General features: G+C 46.0%; 1 protein-coding gene across 4 annotated transcripts in view; it reads left to right on the top strand.

The window, feature by feature from the left end:
• Positions 1-13,383, top strand: part of LOC105704139 (abnormal cell migration protein 10) — a 144,541-nt gene extending 131,158 nt beyond the window's left edge. For all 4 annotated transcript variants that reach the window (XM_012433110.2, XM_012433108.1, XM_012433109.2 and 1 more), the window contains 7 exons: positions 5,099-5,269; positions 5,468-5,623; positions 6,114-6,347; positions 6,429-6,658; positions 6,928-7,590; positions 7,727-8,101; positions 8,288-13,383. In XM_012433110.2, coding sequence (XP_012288533.1) covers positions 5,099-5,269; positions 5,468-5,623; positions 6,114-6,347; positions 6,429-6,658; positions 6,928-7,590; positions 7,727-8,101; positions 8,288-9,646 — 3,188 coding nt within the window. In that variant the 3' untranslated portion in view covers positions 9,647-13,383. The remainder of the gene's footprint in view (positions 1-5,098; positions 5,270-5,467; positions 5,624-6,113; positions 6,348-6,428; positions 6,659-6,927; positions 7,591-7,726; positions 8,102-8,287) is intronic.
• Positions 13,384-21,946: the final 8,563 nt, after the last annotated feature.

The following is a 21,946-nucleotide window of genomic DNA, read 5'->3' as shown; positions in this document are numbered from 1 at the left end:
TTATCCCTTATACATTTTTCCGGGGAAATAAACGAGGAATATATTCATTTAGAGAATTCTTGATTGAACGTTATTAAATTTTCTTCCTTAATCTCCGATTTTTAAGCGAGATAAAATTGTCCATCTCCGCAATTCTCGCGGTAATTTGCGGTGGTACCGGTCCCATTATCTCCACGACTAAAACTCGATCCGGATTGGCTTTTCCAGCTCAAAGATCGTTTTCTCCGTGACACAGAAAATGCTCACGAAGTGAATACCAAGGAGGATTCGCGTGAGTCAGTGGATTCTGTCATCGCGAGCACGCCCCAGGAATATAAATCGCGGTTACTGGGTAGCGGCCGATTGTCAGCAGCTCGACACCCGTAATGACCATATAAGACGGCCATACGAATTATTATCAATTTTCTGCAAGGCTCGACATATACGTCTCGAGGATATCCGCGATTAAGGTCTATCTGGAAACCGGAGAGCTCTTCTCATGCAGCGAAAACCGCTGTATCGGCCTTTGCGGAAATTTAACGCCACTCGGTCGGCAAAGACGATTCCTCGGCAAAGGCGATACGCTGCGCAGCTCGTGCGACAATTCTAGCGTTGACAATTCTCTCCAGAGAATTATCTCGCATTCCTCGAAGTCCCCGTCACCCTTCCGAAATAGTGAGCTCGATCGGAATGTACTTTTTGAAAATTTGCCAGCGCATTTACGAGCCAGGGGAAATTAGTAAAAATCTATCTCGATTTAATGGAAGGTGTGTCACAAATTGAGTTAACTTGTCGCCAAAATAATAAACAGTTGTTCTTTGAATATGAAGTAGTGTGTCTAGCTGGAATGCGTGCTTTTGACATTTGACATGCCTTCGAGTAAGAATAAATTGATAAAAATGTATCTCGACTTTATGGACGGCTTTTTTCTAACTACTGCCGCCAATATTGTAAAGCGATGATGTTTTCGAAATATAAAATATGAACACATCATTAAACTGGGGTGCACGATTTTGATAATTCGCCAACGTGCCCTGAAATAAAGGGAAATGATTAAGAATGTATCTCGATTTTATATGGAGGGTATCTTGAACTATATTACCTTATCGTCAAAATAATGGGGTAATTTTTTTCAAGTGTCAGAAAACGAGTTAATTAGATAATTGCGGACTCCAGGCGATTGGTTTTGATGCTGTCCCATAAAGTACAAGTAACTTTCCCATAATAGGAAATTTTGTGAAAGTGGTTTGCCACAATACGCTCTGAAAATTGTGGAAACTCATATGAAACGAAGCTTCGGACGGGAAATTGTGTAATTACGAATTTTCAAGTTTTCCCCGTGATTTCTGTACCTGTAAACAAACTGCATTTAAAGTAATGCATGTTACGACGTCTGTCTTCAATTTTTAGAGAGGGGCTTTCAATTCCATTCATTTTGCGTGTGCCCATTTTGGTTGCACAATCTGCTGCTCGGATATCCCGGGGCATTGCGAGGTTTAGGGACTTAGGCGGTATTAATAAACATTACCGATAATTTAGCATGATCCTACGATCGATATGGAATAATCCCGCGACCGGTGAAATGCTGGTAGATGCAAATATGGCATTACCGCCATATTGGTAGCAGAGGCTGCGCAATGTTTAGCGTGAACCACTGACGTCACAGGGCGCCCTCGGCCAAGAGTAATGTCAAATATGCTGTGGTAGCGAATTTATCGATAGCGTATGTACTACGTGCAAGCACGTGTGTACCTACGTTCGTATTAATTGGAATGGAAGCTGCGTCGACGAAGCCCACGCGAGGAACGCGCCAGATCGTAGATCTCGACGCGCGAAGGAATGTCTCGGCTTCTAGCAGGTCGTTAAAATTTATCCTAGTCGTTTTCTTTCCAACTCATTTCAGCACCCATCGATACTGAAAAGTCTTCTCCAAGTACACAATTAACGGCAGAATTTTATAATCAAAATGAACGCACGCTACGAAATTCCGCCCTCTGCGAGAAGGGAAGACGAAGGCTACCGGATGACCTCAAATAAATGTTCATGTCTCAACGAATCATTCCACAAGAAAAATTTAATAGATTTAAAATAAATTAACTGTACGCGAGAGAAATTTATTGAGTTTTAATTGAATTTTTATATGAGAAAAAATTTCTTTTTGAAAAAAGTGCCGTACGAGGTATTGCGGGGGAGAAATGAGCGAGTGGACGTTTACCACGAGCGGGGGAAATTTTTGGTTTCGAAAAAGTGGAACGCGAAGGAGGAAGTAACATAACCGGAGAAACCGAGATCGGGCCGAGATATGCCAACTCGATATAAATTAGCCGCGACAATAACCGCATTGCTGTAAGAGTATGAGCCCGCAATGCATTCCCGTGCACGCGTGGGCTCCTCCAATGGGGGAGAACTCTTGGTACTTATGCGAGCTACCGATTGGCCGGCATTCTTCTCGGTCGGGAGCAGCTAGAATGAAAGATGGCGTTAACTGGCGGTCCAATAAAATTTGACCGGCCAAGAGAGTCGAGATTATGTCATTTGATCTCCCCGATAAGACCGAGTGCATACACATTACGCGTCGTCGCATTACATCAGATATAATTACCGCGGTGAACAACGTGTACGGGGATTTCCCCTGGAGCGCGCGCCGCAGTGGCCGTTTCTCTTGGGCCGCGCGTTCTCATTGGCCCCCGCTGGGCCGACCCGGGAGAAATTTCTCTTTCCTCCTGTGGCATAATGCGACCGGTTTCGTCGAACGGCCGCATTCGCGTTAATTTCACTAATTAAATGCAACGAATCACCCTGCGATCCCTGCTCTCCCGATAGCGATCTGCGATTATTTATTGCACCGCTTTGCAATTGGCGCGGCCTCGTTGCTCGTTGTAGATTCAGTTTCAATCGGCCCTCGTGGAACGATCTCGTGACAGGGCATTAAGTCCGGTACAGGGGAAAGCACTGATAGGACATCGATTATCGATGATTTGCGCGCTCCTCTGATTTAGTGACCGATCTCGGCCTGGTGCATTTATTGTTAGTGCACTCGGATGCATTGCGACACTTCTTTTTGACGACCTTATGGATATTAACGCTATTAACGGGCAATAATACTCGTTGCGACAGTATTTCCTAATGATATAAATGAAAAGGGGATTACTTTGTTTTGGCAAATTCTCATTTAATTCCAAAATGGAATTACTTAATGTTCTTTGCATCACTACGTACAGAATACTGCATAGTTATGAGGTTCGTGTTGGGTGGTTTACTTACTCGTAATTATAATCGAATTATTTTACAAACGTTAGTAATGCCCCTCTAAGTGCAATTTACTCACTGGTAGATCGCGGTGCGTTCTCCTTCGAGGAGGCGGCGAAATACCGGTTAACGGTATCGGCAATGTCGTTAAATAGGTACGGAATGGCGACCGGGTACCGCTGTTCTCAGTTTATTTAAGAGGTTGCCGGTATCGGTAACACACTTAGAAAATTACCGGGAATTAAAAAACTGACCTGTTCACGGATCGGTAAAGGAGATTTTGCGCCAAGGTCGGCGTTGGTTAATGTCGACTGATAGGTTTACATAAGACGGCGACGTCGGTAATTTAAGCACATCGTTAAGGGCGATTTCGGTTTTTATAGCCGACAGGTTCCCCGTCTTTTTTTTATATATACAAATTCATTATGCTTTACAACACACTGCATGAATTACTGTACGCTGTACGAAAATACTCCTTCATTAGTTTTCTATTCTAATTAATCCATAGTATAAATTTCTGTACATGGGCGATAATTTTAGCTTGATTATGTTATAACTAATTATGTTAACATATCGTGAATTCGACTTAAAAATATCGATGGCGATCGATGTAAACCATGTTTAAAAATTTTCAAGGATAATTGTCCGAGGTCGGATTTGCAGCATTCTAATTGAATTAACCTATTTTAATATATATATTAATTAATTTATATGTACAGGTGAACAAATTTCCACCCGATATCGTAACAAATTGCGTTAAAATTACTGGGATGCGATGTATGATCCTAGAAATAATTACCGCGTCCAATGTAAACTTTTCTTAAAAATCCGACGCGAGTCTTCAAGGTCGATCCGTTCCATCCGATAGTTGTCCGAGGTCGGGGACGAAGCTGCAGCCGCTGCGCCTCCGACCGAGCTGGGTACCAGAAGGTCTCTCGGCAGAAATGTCCGATCAATTAGCGCAAAACTGGTTTCCTTGGGCAAATGGCCTGACGATAACTTGTGCCAACGACCAAGGGTTACCCTCGACGGCTTTGGCCTTACTTTTGCGACGAGAGAGTCGCGCAAATACCGCCTAAACCGCGTCTCTGCTAGACCCTGAAAATGTCTACCTTCTGAAAATTCAATTGTCCAGTAAATTTCTTCATGTACTTTATATATCCAATTTTCTAAACGTTTTTCATTCATGGTTTTACGTTTAACGTGTGCATCGTCTCGTGATCTATCGTGATCCTTTGCCGTACTTTACCGAGTATCAACGTCAAAGCACCAAGAGAAGGTCATCAGTGCGGAGAAAATAGATCCACGTTTTTCCCTCGGCAAGAAGAGACAAAGTATTCCGCCAGACCGGGGCGAAAGGCATTAAAATTGAAATTGCCTTTCTTCGGCAAACAGACGCGAGATAACTCGAGCAAACAGCCGGTCGGACTCATCGCTTGTATATTCCCTTAAACTTGGGAGAGCTGGATGAAGATATTAAAAGAAATTCAAGAATGACGAATCTTAAGCAGATTGATATCGTACTCTCTTTTAACTTAATTTCCCCTAATTCTCGGTGCATTCACCTAGATGTGCATCCACTAATTTATTAATTCGAATTGCGGTTGGAAGAATGGAAATCAGCTGATAGGGTGCATGTACCGTGCCGGATATGAATGCCTCCCCTGCAGATACGGCATCGCCTGTGCAGGATGGGAGGGCATTGATGTCTCCCAGTGTACAATGGCGGACATAAATGCCTCCCCTGCAGATACGGCATCGCCTGTGCAGGATGGGAGGGCATTGATGTCTCCCGGTGTATCTTTGGGAAATAGATGTAGGAATTTTAGATGTTTAGCGGAAATTTAATCAGACCGTTCTCTGTTTGCAGATTCACAAGATGTCGACCTGGATGCGATCCTCGGGGAATTGTGTGCCCTGGAACGTCGTTGCGACGGCGACATCGCCGCGACGCCTTCCGGAGATGCCCAACGTCCGGGTCGACCAAACAGCACGAGGATCAATCAGGGAGACGGTAGCGACATCGGCAAAAATGAAGGTGGTGAGTGTCTTCAGGAATCTGGATCCATTTTGTGTCGCATGAAGATTTATCGATCTCACGTTACGTGTGTCCGGAGTATTTGACAAATTTAGAAACGCTCGGTTATATGAAAAGACATCACGATCATCCAAGAAAAAGGAACAGATTGCGATAGATAAAAACGTGTCGATTCGTCGCCTGACGATTGATCTTCTTCAGGAATGCGAACGGACAGTCCGGACAACGACAGTGCCTTCTCGGACACTGTGTCCATGTTGTCCAGCGAGAGCTCGGCGAGCAGCAGCGGATCAGGACACAAACCACCTCAGACCGCCATGCACACAACCCCTCAACAGCAACCCCATCAACTCATGGGTAAGATGCAAGAATTTGTGTCATGGATTCAAGAAATGACTAGCATTTTCTAAGTGCCGGACTCATAAGAATTTCCTGTAAAAAAAGGTTTCGTTTGACTTGCAGAAAAGAATTTGGTCCATTTAACGAGATCGTTAGATCGACTTTCATCTTGTTAATTTCATAAAGCGTCTTGGTCGAGCGAGCCGAATTTCAGTTTGCTTCGATCAGCCAAAACGTTTTGATTAAGTCATTTTGTTAATTTTAGAAAATATTGCACAGAATATACCGAATATCTTGGTTAAATGTACCGAGTAACTTCAATACATATTTAGGGCGATTAATCAAAGATTAATCGACTCGACCAAATATTTTTCTGCGCGAACGTAGACAGGGATTTACCGCTCGCGAATGGACAAATGATCAGCATGGGCCTTTCCAAGAATTTTTTGCTGTTCGAAAGAACTGGAAACAACGTGAAGAGGTTCACGAGAAATTGTGTTTCCTTCAGATGCTGCTAGCAGAGCCAAGGCGGAGAAGATTCGCCTGGCCCTGGAGAAGATGAGGGAGGCCAGTGTCCAGAAACTCTTCATCAAGGCCTTCACCCTAGACGGTAGCGGGAAAAGCCTCCTCGTGGACGAGGGCATGAGCGTCGCTCACGTTTGCAGACTGTTGGCTGACAAGAATCACGTGCCGATGGACCCAAAGTGGGCAGTAGTGGAGCACCTCCCCGACTTGTTTATGGGTGAGCACTCCTCTTCCGGAACTCCTTCCCAGAACTGGAGACCCTGAAGAGGCATTCCTAACGCTTGTTTTTCCCCAACAGAGAGAGTTTACGAGGACCACGAGCTGTTGGTGGAGAACCTGCTTCTGTGGACGAGGGACTCGAAGAACAAGCTGCTCTTCGTGGAACGACCCGACAAGACGCATCTCTTCCTCAGCCCCGAAAGATTTCTTCTGGGTCCATCCGACAGGAGCACCGCCGAGTACGACGACCATTCGAGGAACATCCTCCTCGAGGAGTTCTTCTCGAGCAGCAACGTCGGCGTGCCCGAGGTACCTATCAGATCATTGTTTAACTTTGTTCTTTTTATATTTTTTTTATGTTGACCCTGCGGCTTCGTTCGCTATATGTGCAAGTATAAATTTGTAACAAGATATTATACCCCCTTTCATCCCCTGAATAAAATGTACCCTCCAAATTTGCCGTTTCTAGGCTTAGCGGTTTTGGCTGGATAGTCAGTCAGTCAGGGGGCTCTTATATATATAGATTATGTATTTTTAGGTGCGCGATATTAATAGCCTCTGCTTTTTAATCCTACCAGGTCGAGGGGCCACTGTACCTGAAGTCGGATAGCAAGAAGGGCTGGAAGAGGTACCACTTTATCCTGCGTGCCTCGGGACTTTACTATTGGCCCAAGGAAAAGGCCCGAACAGCTAGAGATTTGGTTTGTCTGGCGACGTTTGACGTCAATCAAGTATACTACGGAGTGGGTTGGAAGAAGAAGTACAAAGCACCAACCGATTTCTGCTTTGCCGTGAAGCATCCTCGACTTCAACAGCCGAAATCTACAAAGTACATTAAATTCCTTTGCGCCGAAGACAACGCGTCCTTGGAGAGATGGATGGTCGCCATCAGGGTCGCGAAGTATGGAAGACAGCTGATGGAGAACTACAGGACCCTGGTGGACGAGCTAGCGCAGGAGGATCTGGACCTTTTAGCTCATGCCCGATCATGTTCCGTCAGTTCCATCGCCGTACCACCTAACCAGATGCAGTACAATACGACTAATGACAATGCCAGACAGTTTACCGAGATTTCGAGGCACACGACGACGAACGACACGAGACAATACGATGGACAACAGACACGACCGAACTATAATCCGGAGCAAAGGCAAAGCTACAATAACGATGGTAGACTCAGCAGAGCCAGTAGTTCCAGTTCCAGTGGATGTCTATCGGATGGGGCACCAAGTAGTTGCGAGGTAATTATGCATTGGTGTAGAAGTGTCGTTCAGCTTGCTAGGATGTGTAGAATAAATTAATTGTTGGGCCGTATTGGAGATAGATGACGATCGTTTCTGGCCTAGAAATTAATTAAGTACGTGTTTTGTTGAACAGGTGGCTTTCGAGTGCGGCGAGTTCCCCACTGGGACGATTAAGAGGAAGCCTTCGATGAACCCAAAGCTTCCCTTGACATCCATCACTCGACAGCTGAAGGAAGTCGGAGAAACGGTCCGCGACGAGCCCGACTCTTGTCCGAGTCCTACGAGCTCAGGGTCAGGAACCTTGACTCGAAGGCACAGCAGAAGAAGAAGCGGTACCGACTCCGATGGCTCTGGGACCTTGAAGAGACACCACAGGTCTGGAAACGCCACTCCTGTTAGTCCAGTTCCTCCGAGCACTCCCGTGAGGGAGAGGACCAGTCCTATGGGCTACACCAGGACAGACAGTCAGGAGGCGAAGACACCTACTAGTCCGATACAGCCTTGTATGGTGGGTGTTTTTCATGAGTACTTCTTACAGTAACCCGGTTTATTCTAATCAGGAGAGCGAAACCGTGTTCAACTATAGATATACGCAGAACTTGATTCCGTAGCGAGTTTGAATACTACATAGAGGCTATTATCGACGAAGTTATGAGCAAGAAACTTAATCGGATGTCTTCGGTGTGTTCTCCAGATGGATTCCATAGTATCTCTGCCGCCACCGCCTTCCCCGCCGAGAGTAGCAGAAGAAGCAGAGTCTGATGGAGAACCGCTGCCGCCGCCGCCTCCGGAAATGTTCAGATCGAATCTCTCGTTGGACTCCCTCCCACCCCCGCCAGCACCTGGAGAATTTCCGATGTGCAATACACCGGAACTCACGGGATCTTCTCTCAGCCTGGCTTCTCTTCCACCACCCCCCAGCCCTCTGGTCGGGGAGACCGGAACCATAAGACGAGCCAGACCCAAGCAGGCGACCCCAACGAATCCCTTATCTCCAGACAGCACCCCAACCCACAGTCCAAGACCAGCGGCCAATCAAATCTACTCGAGTATAAATCCCACGATTCAAAGTAGTCCATCGCAGCCCAATCAAACCTATTCCTCCAGTCAACCCCCTGTCACCGGCAACGGCGCCAATTGTTCGCCTCACAATTCTTACCCCGGTTCAAATGCAAGTACCCCAACATATGCCCCTAGTTCCCCCAATTTCAGCACGCCTCCTCCATTCGTGCCGCCCCCTGCATATGGAACGCAGCAAACAAACTCCCAGCTCTCCAGGCAGAACTCCAAAACGGAGCCCGTTTACGGGGTTCATCAGGGTCTCCATCAGGCGGTCCAAGCCATAAGGCCCAATCCCAACATGGACACCGTTAGGAGAAGTGCCATGAAACAAGGCTCCGGGCACTATGCAACTCCTCCATATCTCGCGGAGCTTAAAGCCGCTTCGAGTCCTCAACCCCAGCGTCGGGTGACGATCCAAGAGCCGCCGACGTCCCCAAAATCGAAGACAGGTACAGGGAAGAAGATCACGTTCAATCTGCCACCCCAACAGGAGCCTGGAAGCCCTGCCCTACCGCAACGCAAACCCATGCCTCCCAGGAGATCCGACAGTACGAGGTTGACTTCTCCCAAGAAGCTCGCAGCTTCCGACCAAGCCCCACCTGGAGACTTCCTGAAAGACCTACAGAGGGTCATGAGGAAGAAGTGGCAAGTCGCGCAGAAGTGTAAGCTGGATTCGACCACTACGCCTCATGAGGTTCTGGGATTCAGGGACCCGCCCCCGGCCATTGCTGATTATCGCGAGACCAACGTGTCCAACTGGGTCCAAGAGCACTATGGAACTGACAATTTATACGAGAACGTCTACACGACGGATCCCAATGCTCCTGTCGAGTACGCATCCAGTCCTGCCCATCAGCCTGGCACCGTTAGGTTTGCCGACGAGAACCGGTGCAACAATATCGCCAGCGCCATCGCCAGCAAGAGGAGACCGCCGCCACCACCTCCGAAAAGGGCGGAGACCACGCATTTAACCAGCAGGGCGATGCACTGACAATAGCAGAGAGTCCAATCCCACCCTGAAAGGAGGTGGTATTGCTGTCTCTGCAGCTGGTGGAAGGACTGAGACCACTCACGGTGGACGTTTCTTGGTCCTTTCTGGAGAACCTGGAGAACCATTGTTTCGTCCACTGGAACCTGAAGCGAGGCACCGTGGATCTGCTTGAAAAGCAGGGACGAGCTCGACCCCGACTAACCGAACGAATCCTATAGTGTATTATCGATAATCGTCATGGATCATGGATTATATGTATCATTATCGTGTTATGTATCTTGTTGAGGTTGAGCTTCCATGTGGTGCACGTTACCAAGGTGTGCGTCGATGTCCTTGTAACGATGCTCAGGGACCGATCTGGCTTGGAGAACCTCGAAGACCTTGTCTCGAGGACCTCGATGATCGGAAGTACTCCGGACAACTTGGGATAGGTCGGGGCTGCGACCTAGAATATTGATAGAAGTTTCTTGAGCAACCTCGGACATCCTTCCTGGGAATCTTGGTTTCGAAAACCCAGGGGCACTATAGAAGACCCAGGGTAGCTCGAGGACACTGCCAAGGAAATGCCGTTGAGTGATGGGGACGCTGATCCTGAAGATGTTGGGCTTTGCAAACCCCTGAAGAGGCCCAGAACGCAACCAGGACTCGCTGTCTAGCTCACAAGGAAACACTGCCGCACACGTTAAGGATGTGATATAAACCCTAGGTCAGCTTTATCAACGCATCGGACGAGTCGCCAACATATTACCGTGGGTTCTGATACGCATTTTTACGCAAAGGGGACACGCGGGGAACACGCAGACGTGCCGCGCGGCCCCAGGTGGAGTTAAACACGGAAAACTGGATAAGGTCTCTTGACTTCACCTGGAGTCGACGATGCTGATACTCCAGAACATAATGGTGGACCGCAAATCATACACAGTCATATCGACCTCTCGTGATATCTCCGATCATCTTTCCACCCCTGTCGAAAGTTCGCTGATCGTCAGGCTCCCGGTTTTGCGCGAATTTGGGATACCTGTCCAGTTTGATACGAATTTGGGAAACCTCCGAATTATCAGATTTATAAAGTAAGCTAATACGTGTCCCCAATGTGGCTGCCGAGCCCGCTGGCTGAACGGTGGGCCTGCTACTTTTGCATATTTTGTAACGCGCAAAGGAAAAAGTTTTATAATCAAGGTGCTTTATATATGACATATACACTGTGACTCTACGTTAGGATTAAACGCTGTAATATGGTATATATATACATAGGCATACACACGGAATCGCGCGCATAGGTAGTTAGGTAGTTAGGAACCTCTTACATACGGTTTATACCTTAACGAGACCGTGGAAACGTGTAAATGCGGAAACGCGATAATACGAAACTTGATGTGCGATTGAAATTAACTTAAGACCGAAGCATACGCGGTAAACCCGGCAAATCGATGACCACGCGAGTTCCATCACCACGCGACACTCCCACATATTATAACTGAGATCTCGTTTATGCCATTTTTTGATAACGATATACATAAAGCATCGCAAGTGTGACTCGTCAGGCTCGAATCGAGTACCTTTACGTAGAGGTGCGAGTCTTCTCTTTTCCCCGATGCAAGTACGCGAGTGGTCGATGATAGTTTCTGCGTCGAGTCGCGGCTTAATCGAAGGAGGGTCTGCCTTCGTTAAAAGTCCCATTGTCGAAATTTTCCCCTCCCTTTCTATTAGGAAAAGTGAGCCCTTATTGTCGTGCGTCTTCGAAAACGAAGTGCCTAGAGTTTCGCATTGGCCCTCGAGCCTGAGGTACTTTAAGAGTCCGGGTCGAGTCTAAATTTTCAATTAATTGATTAAGGGCCTCCATGATGAACCCTAACGAAGGGTTTGCATAAATTTTAGGCGAATTACTGTAGCTAGCTATTGGCACTTTTCCATATACTCGACATTTTGGTCCATTGGTAGCTGTACCGATATTAGCATCGAAGGGCGTGGACTGATTAATTCGACGTCGATTATGGACTTAATCAGTCATGTTACCTCAAAATTCGCCGGAACTGATGACCGGAAAACTGCCATGATTTAGGGTCGAGTTTTAGACTAGAGATTTTCGCGACTGCTCGAGTACTTCGCGGTCTTAGTTTTAAGAATTGTACGCGAACGTGCGTGTACCTAGCCGATTAATTGCGAGGTACACCACGGGATAACCCCTCGTCGGGGCGAGTAGTTATACAAAATCGAGAGGAGAACTTTTTGGGACTAATCGATTAAATCGAATCCCATGATAGGTAAAAACGAAGGACCCGTATCAAATTTCTATTCGTCTTAAGGTATACGGCTAAGAGTACTTTTTGGATCCCTCGAAGTAATACTCTTCACGTCCACGTATGAGACTGGTTAAAAAGGAAAAAGGGAGAAATTACGAAAATTAAGTGCGATGCTCCGAAGGGGTAACCTACCGACACCTCTTCACTTTTCGAACTTTTTCGAAGAGGAAGGCTTTAGGGAAGAAGCACGTCCTAACTTTACGAGGAACTTTATGATTGGCGATTTACGGCTCCCGTTTGATGGGACTAGATAGCGCGATACGTGTAATCAAATCGAACCAATTTACCGATCCCGGAGACTAAACCGATGTGTCTGGATGTTTAATCGATATGCAGTAACGGGAGGAACATTCATGTAATTTCGTAAATCGTGAGCATGTGTGTACGTGCTTTCGCATGAGATTTCCGAAATTGGTGTCTCTTTGGTTCTTTTTTTCTTCTTTTATTTTATTTTATTTTTTTCATGCGAAGACCTAACGGGCAGCGCGAAGCAGGTTAGACAATACGGTTCGATAATTTGTCTGATAAAATTGAGAGATTTTTATTTTCATTCAATGGGGTCGTCAGGAATGAATTGTTCTTTTTAACGACGAAGCGCGAGAAGAGGGATTTGAAAGGTTCGACGGAAACGTTCATTATTTACATGTTTTTCTCTTAATTATTGCGGGTCTCGTGGCCTCCCTTAAGGCTTGCGAGGAAAATAGAATTTTGATTTTCCCAATTTAAATCGAAAACGGTAACGATTCGTCGGAGCAAAGATCTCCCGTGGGATGTTAATTCTCAGTGCAATTGGCGAAAGTGTAACTCGAAATTTTGACTAATCTGTAGCGGGCGATATAATATTTTCTACTATATCGTAATATTTCCTCTTAACTTCTATCTCTTAAGTTGTACGTACGTTTGTGTAAATATTGTAACGAATGGTACTACGAGGATGAAAATTATTATCGAAGATATTCGCGAGCGACTAATATAAACAGACTATTTATGGACGAGAGAGGGAGATAGATTGCGTTTGAAGAAATTCTTTGTCAGGAGTGATAAGGAGGAAATTTTCGATAATTGGCGATTAAGCCTCTTTCCCGAGGAGGTAGTGCTGGTAAATGCAATTTCCTTGGGTCTTGACATAATATGCCCGGTTTGTACGCTGATCTATTTATGCGAATGGACGAGACTCGTTTTCAAGGCTTTCGAATTTTTTCTGCCTGTACTTTATTTGTCTATACTTCGGTAGAGAGTAGAGTTTTAGTCCTTTTTACAGGTTCTTTCATCGATGCGAGTGTGTTCGACTTTAGGATTGTGACAATACCATTATTTTGAGACTCAATGCCAGTTGTTCGGGTACGATGCTGAGGAAAGCGCGCTGCGGTTGAAATATTATAGGTATTATATTCATGTTTTTATGTAAATAAATTTTTGGTATATTTCAAACATTGGTCGGTCTCCTTTATCGTCGCTGTTTTTTATTTTTCGAATTTAGTTGTTAAGTAAGTCGAATTCTCCCTGTGGAAAGAAAAGAAGCGTTTTCAAGAGGTGTCGATTATTATTCCGAAAGAAAAATTGTCTTTCGGAAACTATCAGGAAATCTCGTTTGTCTTTAGCTAGTCACTTTTTCGTAGGTTTCATTTTTTGTTCTTAATGCTTATCTCCACGTTGCTAAACATTCAATGACTACGAATTTATACAACTTATATCCACACTTCATCAGGAAACTCGGTGGAGCTTAGCGCCAAATACATTTAAAAGCTTGCGCGAACGGCACTGAATACTTAACGCCAAGATTCGGCGTAACAATTCGATAAATATTTATTTCTTACAATTTATATTGCGGTTTCTGAGATGTCTTGGAATTTTGAATACTCAAAGAGATTAAAGCTTACTTCACTCACCTGGTATACCAGAACTTCGATGGTAACTTACCGACATTTTTTATGCAGTTTACTGCAGTGCTGCAGTTTCAGGTTCGACTCATCGCTGTTAGAGTGAGTTACTGGATAGCCGACAAGAAGACAAAAAACTGTCTTACGTTACTCCAAATGGCTAGAACTTTAGTTTTTATTATAATAACATTATTAACAACTCAGTAAGTTAAAGTACTTCACACTTTGCTCAGGACAGTTATAAATTACATCTTATCTTCATCTCTTCGTGTTACAGGTTTTCAGTTAATCGGTGAAAAGCAATTTCGATTACTCCGAAAAAGTCGCTAGATATTTTGGATTAGAATACCGATAGTCGGTACAAAACGTTTCGAGAATGTCGATAAGTCGATCCGCAAGCAAGCAAGCATCGGGCACGAGTCATATCGCGTGCGACAAGTGCACTTGTATATGCATTGATCAATGCTTCGCATAGCCATGGCCTGGAGGTTCGGTCGGCAAAACAAATAACACACGTCGGGCCAGGTTGCGCTATCATTACCGTTTGTCGGTAACGGCAATTTCCCATTCGGAATACATTCATTCGGCCAAATGATATCCACCGCTAAATTGCCTCTCGGAGTTGCAACTTGTATCCTTCCTGGCAAACGATTTACGCTCCCCCATTACCCACGGACAAGTACAAATTAAATTTGACGTTTTGCGCAAAGAGGGAGCAAAAAAGAATCTCGGAATCCTCGGGCCGCGAGAGAAACGCGGCCGATCATTCTTTTCCTCTCTTTCTTCCCTCCGAAGTCTAGAAAGATGACCCCGTAACATCCCGTGCGAAAAGGGAAACACTTCTCGGATATCTAGACGACCCGTTCCAAACTTCTAGTCTTCCTCGTTCTTATCAAATCGTGGCGAAAAAAAAAACGGGGGCACGTATTTCGAAACAAGGTATTCCGTTCTTCTTCCGTATTCCAATAAACGACGGAGGTATCGAATAATCTAAGTCTTATCCCGGGGAAAAAGTCTGTTTCGAGACGTACATTTACATTCACGGGCGATTTAGCCATGCCTAATGCATCATTCAAGTTTTATACCTCCCAGACCGGCGGGTCAAAGAAAACGTAAAAAAGACGTAAAAACCGTCGAGTCATCTTGATATCAGGACGATATCACGGTGTGCGGGGCGACGGAGATAGAGCGGAACTCCATTTACGGGTTTTCGTCGCGACGTGTACAGGGATTCGTATATCTGTATATCGGCCCCCGTGGCCTAGGTACACCGCAGCCAGTGCGCATATAAATGTGCACGTATATATGTATATATATATACACGCTTCTAGCCGTAAAAGCGCCTTAATAAAATGCGTTCGTTTCTAATACCGCCCTCGCGACGAGAGGGGTTGCCAGCCATACATAAACTTTCACTAGATTGAATTTTTCCAGCGGCGGGCAAAAGGCCCCGCAGCCAATGGCTGCTTTCGTTACGCGGCCTACCCTCTTATTACGCATTACACGTACCACGTCTTGCGTACGTAAATAGGCGAGGGGAGAGGTTCGATCGCTTTCGAAAAGACCGCGCTCGCGTTTCTCCGCCGGACGTTTCTTCTCTTGAGCTATATTTAGAAAAGTAGCCCTAAGCCTGGCGTACCGAGGCTTCCTTCGTTCAAAATGGCGGACCTCCGCTTTGCGCTCTCTGTCCTCGTGCCTTGACCGAAATGAAATTCCTCCAATTTCCTGGAAGGTCTTGTTATATTTTCAGCTGGTTGTAATAAATACTATTAGGGTCGAGGTTACGATTAAATGGCGTTCGGCTTATCAGGGCATATTATTTCAGGATTAAATAAGGGCACGTTATATCACGATTTAATGGTGTCCTTGATATTGGAAAATTAAAGCGAAGTTAAGCGAAAGACGAATTAGAAATGCTCGCGATGATGAATTAGCATTGAATCTCGATTTTATTTTGCATTCTTGGCAATTATCATTTTATAATATTTTCTCGGTGACTGGGAAGATAGCACGGTCATGAAATAACAAGATACACGAAAGGCGTGTTGACGTGCACTCCCATGTTACACTTCTAAAGGAAAAGAGGAGCTCGGTTGAAGACGCCAGCCATTCTAATTCGGGGGAATGTGCAGAAGGACAGTAAAAATTGTGTGAGAAGATATGCGAAGAGAAGGTGGAAGTGCTCGCGTATATACGGCGGGGACGGTAAATTCGAATATCTCGGGTCGCGCGGGAATAGAAATGGCGCGGGTAGGAATTTCAAAAGTGGCGCCAATTTCGGGAAGCGGCCGTCCCCAGAGGCGCCGCGGAGAGTTGCGACGCTCTTTCCGACACGGCCTGGGATTTCGGTTACAGCGGAGCCCGGTGCTCCGCGGTGATTGGATCGTAAAAGCGGGGGACATTGGTAAGGCAGGTCGCTCATTGGCCGGCCGAAAATCGGGGAGAGTCGCTCCTCTTCCTCTTCCCGGGGAGAGACTTTACAATATTCTTCCTGGAAGTGCGGCTAATTAAAATCGATCGGCTAGCCCCGGGACGTGGTCTCCGTTCACTTTGGGCGCCATTTTTGCGCAACCCTACTTCTCGCCTTGAGCTATGCACGCGGAGTTTCTTTCCTTTTGCCGAATCTAGGGAATACATACTCCGCGGAAAGAGGTCCTCCGAGCGATCTCGTAACTTCGGATCGAAATCGCACGTGATGAGAGACTGTAACGGGATCTTCGGAAACCTCTAGGTCCGCCATCTTTCCACCTGCAACGGTCCTGCGAGAGATGAAGAGTATACATATTTTACAAACGTAATACATATTAAAAGAAAAGAACTTACAATGAGAAGGCAAGGTATAAGATTGATAAATTTAGGTGTGATCAATTAAATTAATGATTACAAATTTAGCTTCTGGCATGAATATTATTCCAAGTACGTATTCGTTCTATAATAATAATACGATAGAATCTTGTAAAGTTCAGTTTCATCCGCCATTTTAGCGTGACGATTTCGAGTACCTGGAAATATCCGCGTAGACAAACCTAACCTCGATATTGCATTTAAAGTTAATTTTCAGCTTAGGCGTGTATTTTTCCCGTTACTCTTTTCGCTCTCCTCCGAGAGAATCTCCGTCCGAGCACTTTCCTCGTTGTCTGGCGTTCCCTTCGGTGCCATAACGGACAATAAAGACGTTCCTCATTACCGGAAAGTGTGAGAACCAATGGCGGCGTTCCGGCGTTCGGTTCGCGGCCGCGTCGGGAACACCGCGGAACCGACGCCGCCTCGCTCCCCGGTGTTTGCCGACGGAACCTCGTTTTGCTAATTCGCTAACGACCGTAGCTAGAGCTCGACCCGCAAGCTCGCTGGCTCGCGAGAGAGAAGGAGAGAGACGGGAGGGAGAGCGGCCCCCGATTACAAGTTTAAGGTAGCCGCCATCAACGGCACCGGACGGCGTTCGCCTCGTAAAATTATCCGTAATAAAATAGTGATTTACGCCCGCGTTCCTGGAAAGCGGACCGGTCAAACGCTCATGACTCCGAGCGACGAGGTGCTCGGTCGACTGACCTTTAAGTAATTATTATTTTCGCGAAATCCGCCGACGAGAGTCGAGGACTCACCTCCGCTCTTTGTCCTCGAAGGCGCGGCGATCGGGGAACGCCGGCTAGTTCGAGACGCCGCCGCTGGGGCGCCACCGGCGCCCTCCCGGCGCCGCGGTCGAGCCTTCGACCAAGGAGATGGCCCGAAGGTGACTCTTTGTCACGTCGGATTCCTGACTCGTGATCTACGAAGGAAGGATGGAGGGTATTGTAGAGAGAAACCGAAGGCGTAAGAGGGAGGAACGAATGGCGGCCATCTCTCGTTGTCAGGGTTTTTCCCTGTTTTAAGGTGAAATAAGACACGTCGAGAGATTTGATCGGTAAAGCGTCGGTAAAAAGTTTCTTCTGAATACATACCGTATCGACTTTCGTATTTATATTAACAGCTTTGTTGAATTATATCCAAAATCCAAATTATAAAAGTGTCAGAATAATTACAAGATACTCGCGAGTCATGTGTCAAAGTTTCAGACAGTGTGGTCCAATACTTTAAAGAAACGTGTTTTATTCGAATCGATCGAATTGAAGGGGTTTCACTTCACCTTAAATGGACGTAAACACAATCTAGGTTGAGGCCATGCGAGCGTCAAAATCGACGTGCGTTACGACGGACGTTGGATTTTAACAAAGCACGTCGCTCGTGTGTCCACCCGAATGGGTCATAATATATTTGTACGTCGGACGTAGAAACGGCGCTAGTATCGCTCTGGTCTTAATCTACACCGTAATTGTTCCTGTCATATGCAATTGGTATGCCCTTAAAAACAATGTCCAATCCAGTTTCGCAATTTTCATTGCTTTTAGTACGTGCTTTATTGTATTTAAGAAAAAACGCCATATGTGCATTTCGGTTGCCGGTGCTCATGAATTCGAGATTGCGTCCACGTGCGCAGCAACGTAAGATGGCCCCTAAAGTTCCCTCTCCTTGCGTCTCGGGCTTCACTCCCCTCGTCCGTAATCTCACTTTATGCTCCATTTGTTTCTTCTTAAATTCATGGCTCGACATCTTGGATTCTCGCGGTGTCTCGAACAGTCGGGAAAGTAACTCAAAGGATTGGACTTTGACACGCACGTGCTCGCATTGGAAGGTTCACTTTTTGATAAATTCAATACAAATTGTACATGTCTCGGTCTTGAGTGATTAATATTACACAGCAGAAGGGCGATGTCACTGACGCGACAGGGTTGCGTGGGATTAATATTTGGAGAAAGATGAAATTGTGGATTTGTCAGATTTTTTTAAGATAACATTTAGAGTAAAATAATAAAGTTAGTTCGGATTTGGACGTTGACGCGGGCGTATCACTTATTCCTCTCACATTAGAATTACCCAAGCGTACCTCGGGCTGCCGTGTCATATTGTGAGTAGTACGGCATACATTGTGTATTAAAAATCTTTGGAGAGGGTCGGTTTATAAGAATTATTATTTCCTAATATTATTACCGATAATACCTGTTTTGATTATTTCTCCAAACGCCTTGTACATTTCTGCACTGAATTTTAGGTTATGGCAGAAGTGCTGGCGCATGTGCTGTACAGATTAACTCGCAAGACGGTCGGCGGCTGCTGGGAGGTAAAGGATTCGAATTTTTCGAAAAATATCTTTCCTCGGCAGAGACGAAGAGGTAAGAGTAGCACAGCGATACGAGTCGTAAAGCAAAACTGTAAAACCGTGTAGCCGTAGATCCCGGGTCATACCAATTTCGTTGACGCCCCCTACCCTGGGATTACCAACTACGTTTCCCCGCGGACCCTTCGAGCTCGGAACGATTTCGATTCCCCTGGAGCGCAAACCTCATTGGTCCCCGGACGATGGGAAACGGAGCGAACGGCTCGCGATCGATCGAGCTTTTCTCTTTTCCTCGATTTCCGAAATTCTTGGCTTCCATGCGACTCGAGGTACTTAAGGAAACTTCAGCTTCGGTAAATCCCGTGCATCCGATATCTGAAGGTACCCGATGAAGACTGCTAATCTGATTCCTTCCTCTTCAGGGATGTAACGGAGCAGCTATGGGGTACACTATCCTGAGAAAAAACAGAAAAAAATGATTTCCTTGAATAATGCTCATTTGAATGAAATAACAGGATTTAGGTGAAAAGGACACGTAACTACCCCAACGAAATATCTGTTCCCATTCTAAGTAACGTGTTTAATCGCAACAGTTTAGAATATTTTATTCAATCTAGTGCAATGATTTCTTAGGGGTGAAAACATGTTTCCTTGCACCGAGAAGAAAGAATCTCCGAGTAAAAAGTGTTGTTCCCCTCAAGGATATTATTTCTTTGAATGAAGTTAAAGAAATGAAACGTAGATTGGATTTTCCAAGTTATTGTTTTAAATTAAAAAGGAAGGTTTAGATCGATCCAGGGCATCTGTTAGTTAAACGTTCATTTTCGTATCGAAGACTATATTTCTTTGATTTCATCCTACAGTTTCATTAACTCCATAGAAATAATTACCTTCGAAGAAGAATATTTTCTTCTCAGTATTCGGATTACCTTTTTAACGAAGGCATCATTTTCATCGCTAATATTTCTTCAAAGATGGAAGATCGCGGATGAGACTCTTACGGGATTCTTCGAAGTATCTCTTCGGCGTCGCTTTAGAGGTCTTCAGATGGAAAGTGGAGATCGTCGAGGTGGAGGGGCAAGAATGATTTACAAGTATCTTGAAATTCTTTCCTAACGTCTTGCGGCATGTCAGGGAGGAAAATAGACGGAAAGGGGGAAAGGGAAGAAGAGATAAAGTACGCACGAAGAGTATCGGATTGTTCCGGCAGAACCGGGCTCGTTCGTCACGTCCGACGAAGTTCCGTCGAATTGACGAATCGAGCACCGTTCACGCGGCGGAAGGGTGGAAGGGAAATCGCTATTAGGTTAGATTACCACAGAGGGCGGACCGTAGTTCGAAATTACGACGGTCCAATTCTTGGCCTCTCTTCCTACGCTTCCACCCCTCGGCAGCCCGAACGTGCCACCCCGAATTAGACGAGCGAAACGGGGAGGAAACGGACGCTCGATGAAACCGGAAGTGAGAGCCCGAGTACGAATTCCTCCGTAGATTGCGGCTTTTCCTCCGTTTCAGAAATTCAATTTCCACCCCCTGCCCCTTGAAAAAATCATCGGCCATCTATTCAACCCTGACGCGTCTGTCGAGTCCACTAGAAGAATAAAAGATATCCGCGGTGATGTTCGCGGAGTTTATCAAAATTCAACGGATAACACGTTATACGACCCTTGTTGAAAATGGAGTCGAAAGATCCTGTAAAATTTTTCTGTACGGTGTATAACAATGTCTATAACAATGAATTGAATAACAGCTGACCGGGAGCGTTGAAAATACTCATTACAGGTAAAGTGAGTAACGTAGAAAAAAGAAAATGTATAGAATTTGTCGACTTCGTTTTCGATGGTAACGCGTAAGTCATGGATTTACGTGGGCATTTTGAAGATAAGCGGCCTTCGATAAGATTCGTAGACTAAGGAAGGGTACGCGGTTTACGTGCGACGTTTAAGCCCCGAGAAAAAGTGGCAAACGGGCGATATCGGGCTCGCGTCCACTCATCGAGATCGGTAAGTCAGATTCCCTCTCCGCTTTCCAGGATCATATTTCACCGGTGAATCTTTCAAAGTAATCTCGGTAAAGTAGCCGGAGGTAATCTGGAATCTAGTTCACTGGGTCCGAGTGACAACGGTGGGCCGCTCGTCCACGTGAGAATGACCCTTCTCAAAAGGTAGCCCTTACGGCTTTAATTCCTATTTCTCCGGGTCCCTTCCGCGGGTCGGCCCTCTCCGTCCCTCCTGGGAACCGAAGCGGAGCGAGAGGGAGAGAAGACGGGAGGAAAGGAGGGATAAAAAAAAAGAAGAATCGGAGAGAAATCGCCAGCCCTTTGGACATCTTCCAGGCAACTGAGTTGAATTACCGTGTAACGAACGGCCAGCCTCGGGCCTCCGGTCAGGGTCGGCGAGCAAAGAGAGCGGCCACTTCGGCATTTGAATTTGAAAGGGCCGCCGGCCTGGCGGATTCTTTGTAAAATTAAAAGATACCGCGTTTTTTTGCACCCGGAAGAGAGAGAGAGCGCGCGCGGCACCCCTTTCTTCGGGGGTGCCGGACCGCGGGCCCGAATTTCCGGGCCGCGATTTACGCGGCCAAGGGCGCGCCCGACCTCTGACCCCATGGAGGACCCTTCGAGGTTGACCCGAGCACAGGACTCCTTTTTCGGTTACGGATTGCCGGAAACGTTTGCTTTCGCTCCCGATACTTGCGCCGATCGTCCCGAGGCTTTCGGACACTTTTTCCTCGGGATTTTCCCTCCACCGGGTCACCCCTTGCGGTTTACCTTCAACCCGTTGATTATTGCAGCACTTTACGGAAACGCGTTTAAATACCCAGTTAAGAGTCCACTCGACTAATGTAACCTTGAATTGCTTTGATAATTCTCGGAATTCTCGAATTTCCATCGACGTCCACTCCTAATTGCGCCAACCTCAGATTATGAGTCAGATATTAGATCGTCCAGAAAACTGTTGAGCGT

The sequence above is a fragment of the Orussus abietinus genome, unplaced genomic scaffold (genome assembly GCF_000612105.2).
Source record: "Orussus abietinus isolate OABI.00-Male unplaced genomic scaffold, Oabi_2.0 scaffold7, whole genome shotgun sequence".
Taxonomy (NCBI): domain Eukaryota; kingdom Metazoa; phylum Arthropoda; class Insecta; order Hymenoptera; family Orussidae; genus Orussus; species Orussus abietinus.
Note: the sequence above shows the minus strand (reverse complement) of the source record. Positions and strands in the feature narration are given on the sequence as shown.